Source organism: Meriones unguiculatus, chromosome 1, assembly GCF_030254825.1.
Source record: "Meriones unguiculatus strain TT.TT164.6M chromosome 1, Bangor_MerUng_6.1, whole genome shotgun sequence".
Classification (NCBI taxonomy): Eukaryota; Metazoa; Chordata; class Mammalia; order Rodentia; family Muridae; genus Meriones; species Meriones unguiculatus.
This window is the reverse complement of record NC_083349.1, coordinates 31,047,077-31,055,681: the sequence shown is the minus strand read 5'-3', so window position 1 is coordinate 31,055,681 and position 8,605 is coordinate 31,047,077. Positions and strand designations below refer to the sequence as shown.

The window sequence follows — 8,605 nt, the reverse complement described above, 5'->3', positions numbered from 1 at the left end:
ACCACCATTATACCATAGTTTCCTAACAACCCCTTGAAAGATTAAGTTATCTGCTTTCATCATTTTCTGAGAACTAGGGATGTTGAAAGCTCTGAGACCAGACGAACTGTGGTAAGACTGAAAGGAGTCTTAGCTAAGCAGTAAAAGAATGTCTTGGGCTGCATGAAGCCTGAAATATGATTATTCCAGACAATCCCATTGGCTGATTGTATCTGGCCAACACCTTCTTCATTGCAATATCTGCCTTCCTCATCTCCAGGAGAGGTGGTAACATAATTCATCTGTTTGAAGCAGGGAGGTGGAACAAGCCTCAGAAGCTCCTTTGAGTTTCAAGGTTCTAATGAGGATCCAATGTAAGCAGAAGATAGGGCAGGGTGAATGGGATATGGGGCAAAGTGGGAAAATATTTCAGCTCAACATCTGTGCAGATGTTATGTGATACTACCCCAGAGCTTATTATAAGGTTGGAAAGTGAGGAAGAACCACGTGATCTCAAAATTTCAAACTTTCTTCCCCTTGTGGCAGGACACTGATATCTCCATCACACTTTTGGTGCTCCGGAATCCCAAGACGGTCTTTTCACTGCTTAGCTGTGACTCCTTTTAGAATTTTAGCACAGTGCCTCTGGGCCCACTGTTGACTTTGGTTAATAGTCTCTGAGGTTAGCCTCTCACATTTCTGATTTTTTTCCCCCTCCTAGCTCTCATAACTCATGTACACACCATTTGGCATCTTTTAATTACTTCCTTCCTCCTAAAATGTGCTGCTTGAGGATCAGGTGAGGTAATAGGTATACAGTATTCTAAAATAGGGGAATGTAGATAATTTGTAGTTTGGGGAAGGGATGTCTCCTCTCTGTGTATCACAAAACTAAGTTTTGGTCCACATGAAATACATTTTCTCATTTCATCCTCACGAGATTCCCACGGGATGGAAAGTATTAGGACTGCCTTATAAAACACAAGGCTCCAGGAAACTGAAGCAACTGGCTGGGATTTGAGCAAATGTAATAGAACTTCAAAGAATTCTGGTACCTGATACCATGCTGGGCTTATTTTTGGTATTTATAGTGCAAGCCTGCTGCCAGAAAGTTTTTGAAAAATTATTATTTTTTTTAAATTTAACTAGAAATGGTTAATTTTTTTTCTAACCAAATTTCCGAGGGAAATAATTAGCTCTTTCAGTGTTTTGTATGTGTGCAAACGTGTTCATGTGTTTGTGTTTACATATGTATCTGTACAGGTGCTTTATGTATATGCGTGCATGTGTAGGTGAGGACCAGAAGTTGATGTAGAGTATCTTCCTTAATCACTCTCTACCTTAATATTTTTAGAGTTTCTCCTTGAACTTGGAGCTACTCTGGCTTCTTATGTTTCTTATGCCTTCACCTTCTCAGTGTTGAGATTACAGGCATGTGTCATTGTACTGGGGTTTTTATCTGGTTTTGGGACTCAGACTCATGTCTCCATGATGGTGAAGCAAGCAGTTTACTCATGGAGCCATCTACACATCCTTGCATCTCTTGAATAGAGACAATTTTCACTTATAGCTTAATCTGTTTCAGGATGGTGTAGACAGTTGTCATAATTTCCAACATTCAAAACCCTGAGGACATATGTGTTCCCCAGCACACTGAGAGGAAGACATAGCATGCTGCCTCTGGTACCTCTTTCCATTTACTTCAGCCGAGGCAGAGGATGCCAGTTTGATTATAGGAACAGAGGGAGAATGACAGTCATCTGTATCCACTTGTTCTATTTCTTTACCACCATTTCCAGCATTTGGTCAGCTACGTAGTAAATGGGTAAAATCTTTAAATGTTTTGTTGCCTAACTTCAGCCGTCAGCACTCGTCACATTACTTTCGGCATATCACACAATGTTTCTACCTCACCATCTAAGAATGACATAAAACATGTGATGAAGTGCTAAGAGGGTCATGTAAATAGTTTTCCACTGCATCACACATATCTCCTGGTGCATGCTATTCTGAAGCTGATCTCAGGGCACACAGATAATCTCTTGCAAGAACAAACTTTTAAATTTTACTTTTAGAGTTATATTCCTAAAGCATTTTCTTACTTGACTCAAAATAGTCTCCCAGTTCTTAATCCACATCTTACTCATCTCTAAGGTCACAGAGCCTCTTAAAGCTTACTGGTCGTTCTCACATTGGAAATGCCTGTTAGTTTCCTGAGTGTTGGCCAAGGTTTAGGATAAGGCATTGGCAATCTCAGAGAGAAAACAACCTGAGCTTCTTCTCTTCCGACTTTAGAACAGGTAGATCCATGTATCCCAGGTGTGTTCACTGTTGCATGATAGAAAAAATGAAGCTGGGAGGGTTGGTGAGGAGGGTTAATGGATAAGGCAATCCTCACAAATGTAAGGATTGGAACATAAGTTGGACAAGCATGGTGGCCAGTGGCAATCCTAGAACCTGGGAGGCAGGAATGGGATCCTCAGGGCAAAGTGGCCAGATGGATAACTGGATTCGGTGAGCTCTAAGTTCAGTGAGAGACCCTGCCTCAATAAATAAAGTGAAGGGTGACTGAAGAAAACATCGAGGAAGAATGTCTGGCTTCCGCAGGGACCTGCACACATGTACACCCAAACCTCACCTGTATGGCTACAAACAAAAGTGTATGTAAGTACACCACATATACATGCGAAACATGAGGCTGAGAGCCTTGGGAAAACATGACTAATGTTCCTGGAAGGATATCTGCCCAGAGATCTGCTGAGCAAGGCCCAGAAGTGAAATGTTTTTTCACTTGGTGAACAATTAAGCAACAGAGTGATGTGGATGGAAAGTGTGTGATCTTGCTCTGTGTAACAGAGGGTGGTGGGCTCAATGGGCAGTAAGAGTCACTTCCTTCTGTTGCTTGCGTTCGAGCTGGCAATTCCATGTGTGGGCTTTAAGAATAGGAGATTTGTGGTCCAGTGTTCTGCTTTCTCACTCTCAGCAACCAAGTTCAAAGTGGTTCATGTATCACTGCACATCTGCGGAGGTCAGAGGACAACCTGCAGGACTTGCTTCTCTCCTTCTACCATGTGGGTCTTCGCTGTTTAACTCGAGTCATGAGGCTTGGCAGCAAGCAGTTTTACCTGCTAAGAAATCTTGCTGGCCCTTGATTTAAATTTTCAGAAGCTGCTTGTGATAACAATGCCTAGAGATCTCCTTAAGCTTCCCCACTTGATCCGTGGAATATTTGCATTTCTCTCCATAATCTGTTCGTTGGTTAGTGTGATTTGGTTGGATCAGTTTGTAAGTTATATTTACAGAAGTCATTTTGCAAAAGCTCTTTAACGTTTTCGGCTTTTTGGCTCATTAGCCTTTTAGTATCTTTGGTTCTTTAGCTTTTTGGCTCTTTGGCTTTTAGCTTTTGGCTTTTTCCTCCTGTGCTTTTGGGAGAGCTATCAGGCCTTTTCTTCCTGTGCCATCAGACAAGCTAGCATACTTTTGCTTTTGGTTTTTCCCCTCTCTCACAGAACAGAACTTAGGATCTGATGTCAAGTAAAGATATATTTATCTGCTTTGTACAATACACCTTGTGTATATGTAGTTCTGTTAGAATGACAGCTCCATGAATACATGGCTCTTTCTCATTTTCTTCCAAGCAACTGAGAGAAGCTTAATACATAATGAGTTCTCAGAACATTTTCACTGAATAAACACATGAACACAGAATGTTTTCCTCTTGATTATACAGACTCTTTTTAAAGCAAATATGTGACTTTAAAAACTATGTATCTGTGTGTGGATGTGTGTGCATTTGTACAGCTGTCCTCCAGGGTATTATAAGTTGACAGAAATCTTAAAGCTTGAGTTTCATGAAAGTTTGAGCTGCATGGCAAGAGTTGGGCAGTGATCTGGGGTCTTCTGCAAGAACGCTACACACCGTATCTGCCAAGCCATCTCTCCAGCTGCCTTCACAACTCCTGAGAACAGGGGAAGTCACTGTCTTGGGAGAAGATAAAGAGAGGATTTTGCCCTAAGACTACAAAAAGCAAAGAAAACCTGTATATTAACAAGCATCTCAGATTTGGGGATGAAACACTAGACACTGACCATTCATTATTCTACCATTAATCCAGCTTTTCCCTAACATCAATCAAAGTTTTACTTTATTATTTATCTAAATCTATATGAGATCTTTCTTAAATTTACATTTTATTTCACTCGTGCTGAGAGGACAAGTAGAATGATGTACAAAGTCCACATTCCAGCATTTCAGGGTCCCAAATGATAAATAAAAGCACAGAGCCAGGGATGTCTTGCTGCCCAGCAAGAACCCATCTTTGATGAAATTCTAATTTTAAGGTGCCCACTCTGTCTCTTGATGAGATTTACAGGCTCATAATGGAATGACCGGATTCACGCATCTCCCTGATTGATAATCATCTGTCATTTAAAAATATAGGATAAGTCCTTGGGAATCAGCAAACTTGGAATATAGGTCATGATGTTTGGCAGTACAGAGAAGGAGAATCAACCAGGCAAAGTACTGTACATATTCTAAGAGTGTTTGGTCTTTTTTTCTGTCTGCTTAGCAGCTAAGTTCATTCTTTTCTCATGTACACATCCAAAAGCAACATCAAAACCAGGTAAGGCAGGGCCCAGCTGTAATTCCAGCAATTAAGAGGATGAGGCAGGTTGGTATGAAGTTCAAAGCTTGCTAAGTGTACATATTGCCCTTCCTGGGTTGAGTTCCCATTAATGCAAACAACAAAACAAGTAAATAAACAGATAAACAAACACTTACAAAAACATTGCTGGTGAGGATCTGAGGAAAGAGGAACCCTTACGCTGTTGATTGAAATGTAGACGGGTCCAGTCATTATGGAAACCATCATGACAACTCATCAAAACATTAACACTAGAACTGTCTGACCAAACAATTCTACTTCTGTGTCTGTGTTAAAAGAGATTTATGACAGCATGCCATAGAGAGACTTCCACAGCCATGTTTATTGATGACCTAATCATTATAGCCAAAACATGGAACCAGCCTAGGTGTTCATCAAAGGATGAACAAATATAGAAAAATATACACATGACATTTTTTTTTTCAGCTATACAGAGCAAAACCGTGCCAGTTGCAGGAGCATGAATGGAACTTGAGATCATGTTAAGCGGACTGCCAGGTTCAGAAACAAATATTGCATACTTTCTTTTATATGCGATGCATATTTTTAATAAATTCATGATATAAAAGTAAAAGAAAGGGCTGCTATATGGGGCAGTGAGAAAAGTGTTTAAAGGAAGAGATGTAGAAATAAATGAGTGTCTTCGGAGGAGAAAGGCAAACTTCAAATTTTTCTACTTGAAATTTGACTGTGGATTTAACTATATATGTATGATGTAAGAACAGAAGTAGAGCTATTTGAAGGACTAAGAGGACCAGTAGGAGGGGAGAGAGGGGTCAAAAAAGAGTGGTGTTTGGGGAGAAAATATAAGCGAAGTACAACAATAAATATTTTTGGACGCACCGTAATGAAATCAATTATATTCTATGGTAACAAAAAAAAAATAGTGAAATATACAAACAGAACAACTCAAAACAACAAAAGCTAACCCAAAGAGAGAATTGAGGTCAAAACTCTACCAGATTGTTGACTTATAGAAGAGAAGGTTAGAGGATTCTAATGTATCTAGGACCAGATCACTCATAGAATCTAGAAAAAATAAATTTCAGAGTTTATTAATTTAGTTTTTAATTAACAGTTATATACATTTATGGTGTGTATTGTTTTATAACGTATGCATTATGAAAAGGTTAAATCAAGCTAACTAACGTGTTTTCTTACATAGTCATCTTTTTTGTGCTGAAGATATTTTTAAATAGACTCAGCAATTGTATTGTTCTATTTCTTCTTCATTATTATTAATAGTTGTACCATTAGTACAGTTATTATTATTCTACTAAGTATTATAACACTAATTAATTATTCCACCGTTGTATGCTACATTAAGAAAACAAAAGCAGTTCTTAGTGTGTGAGATCATGTGCCATGTGCGGTATGCAAATTACGTCCTTCACAGTAGTGCTGTGACTACAGTGTTGTAATCTTAGTGAACAAGGAGGAACCCAGGCCCGGAAAGATTGATGAACTTGGTCAAAGTCTGAAGGGATTTGAAACCTATAGTACTTCACTCTTGTTTCTATGAAGGCTTTTTCTGGCTGCACATGAAGTCAGTATAGAGTCCCAGCACAGGATCTGAAGAGGTTTGGAAGTCTCTTGAGAAACTGAATGCTAGCCCTGGATTTACCTGTTTCCGAACTAAGAAGCCTTACGCAATGGCTCAGTCACTTTATCTTTTTGTCATTCTTCAGTCAAAAGTGAGATTAACACAGTATTATCTGCTTCACAGGATGTGTAGTCCACGTGAAACCAATCTTGTAAAAGTTGTAAAGTGTTTTGCAAAGTACAATCCAAGAAAGCTGTATAGTCATCTTAATTTATCTTCAGTGATATCTTACTATTACTGTTATTTTATTTTTCCCAGGTGACCTTGGCTATATGGCATACAATGGCACCGGGGTGACAGAGTTTATTCTCATGGGGTTCCAGCTTCAAGCCGAGCTGCAGTTGAGTCTCTTTTTCATGTTTCTGGCCTTTTATCTCATCACCGTGGGAGGAAACCTGGGCATGATCATGCTAATTCAGAGTGACCCTCGGCTCCACACACCTATGTACTTCTTCCTCAGTCACCTGTCCTTCCTGGACATTTGCTACTCATCTGTTATCGTGCCTCAGTTGCTGGAGACCTTGGGGACTAGCAGGATGGTCATCACCTATGAGCGCTGTGCCACCCAGTTCTTCTTTTTCACCTTGTATGCTAGCACCGAGTGCTTCCTTTTGGCCGTGATGGCCTATGACCGCTACGTGGCTGTGTGCAGGCCCCTCCTCTATGCCATGGCCATGACACCACAGACTCGCCTGGGGCTGGTTGCTGCAGCATACTCTGGTGCCATGGTAAATACTATGGTCCGGACCGGGTGTACCTTTTCCATTAGCTTCTGTAAATCTAACGAGGTTGATTTCTTCTTTTGTGACCTCCCACCACTGCTGAAGCTTGCTTGTAGTGACACCAAATCACGGGAACAGGTGATCTTCTTCTTGGCTTTCTTGGTCATCACAACTAGTATTTCAGTGATTCTTATATCCTACCTATTCATTATTGGTGCTATTCTGAAGATTCGTACAGCAGGGGCCAAAGCCAAGACCTTCTCCACCTGTGCATCTCACATGATTGCAGTGACTCTGTTTTTTGGAACACTCATATTCATGTACTTGAAAGGCAACATGGGAAAATCTCTCTGGGAAGACAAGATTGTGTCTGTATTCTATACTGTGGTGATCCCTATGCTGAACCCAATGATCTATAGCCTGAGGAACAAGGAAGTGAAGGAGGCTCTGAAGAAAGCTTTCAAAAGAATTAAGGTTTCTCAAGGAAAGTAAGACTTATGCTCCACCAGTCCACAAGTTCTTAACTGTCCATTGTGCTTTTCTTTTGTCTTCTTAATATGACTCTGCCCTCAGAATTGCACTCATATATTGAAACATAAAATCTAAGTTTGACTGCCAGAACTGTAGTAGCTCTATTATTTTAAGCAATAAATGTTTTGTACCATTTTCTCACACAAATAAGTTTTTATTGAGGATGTAGAGATGGCTTAGGATTTGATAGTATATCCTGCTGTGGAGAAGACTCAGATTCTGGTTTCAGCACCCCCACTGGGATGTTACCTGTAGCTCCACATCCATGTGATCTTCTGGCCTCCATGTACATTTTCTCTCTCTCCCCCACTTACATACACACACACACACACACACACACACACACACACAAAACTCACATGATTACAGAATTAACAATAAAACAATAACTTTTTCATTAATTAATTAATTAATCTATTTTATATCCCATTGGAACTTTAACTCCCTCCTCTCCTTCCAGTCCCTTTGTCTACCTTACACTCCTGCTTCTACCTTTCTTTTCAGAAAAAGGAAGACTTCCCATGGATATCAACCAGCCTTGGCATATCATGTAGGACTGGGCACATCTTCTTCTATCAAGGCTACACAAGGCAGTTCAGTTAGGAGAAAGGGATCCAAAGGCAGGCAACAGAGTCAGGACCTGCTGTTAGAGGTTGCACATGAAGACCGAGCTGTACATGTGTGGGGAGCCTAGGTCTGTCCAATGGATGTTCTCTGGTTGGTGGTTCAGTCTCTGTGAGCCCCAGTGGGCCAAGGTTAGTTAATTTTGTAGGTTTTCTTGTGGTGTCCTTGATCTCAGACTTTTTAATCCTTCTTCCCCCTTTTTTTATACGGTTCCCTGCACTCTACCTAATGTTTGGCTGTGGGTTTCTGCATCTCTTTTCATCAGCTGCTGGGGGAAAGCCACTCAGATGACACTTATGCCAGTCAAATATATCAGAATATGACTAACTGTGTCAGGGGTGGGCTCTCTGTTCTGGCATGAGATTCATTTGGTCCAGTCATTGGTTGGCTGGGTCAAAGGTATTATGGGTGGGTTTATGTCCCCCTCCCTTCTCTGGAAGCTTCACTTGAGTACAGGAGGTGGCCACTTCAGGCTCCAT

At 40.6% G+C, this 8,605-nt stretch overlaps 1 protein-coding gene across 1 annotated transcript; it reads left to right on the top strand.

The window, feature by feature from the left end:
• Window positions 1-6,521: 6,521 nt before the first annotated feature.
• LOC110555661 (olfactory receptor 9I1-like) lies at window positions 6,522-7,469 on the top strand. The gene has a single exon (XM_021649001.2). It carries the CDS (start codon window positions 6,522-6,524, stop codon window positions 7,461-7,463), a length of 942 nt encoding a protein of 313 aa, XP_021504676.1. The 3' UTR covers window positions 7,464-7,469.
• The last annotated feature ends 1,136 nt before the right edge of the window (window positions 7,470-8,605 follow it).

Bases quoted from the DNA above. Each gene is read 5' to 3' on its own strand.
- LOC110555661 (XM_021649001.2), top strand. From the start codon at position 6,522: ATGGCATACAATGGCACCGGGGTGACAGAGTTTATTCTCATGGGGTTC.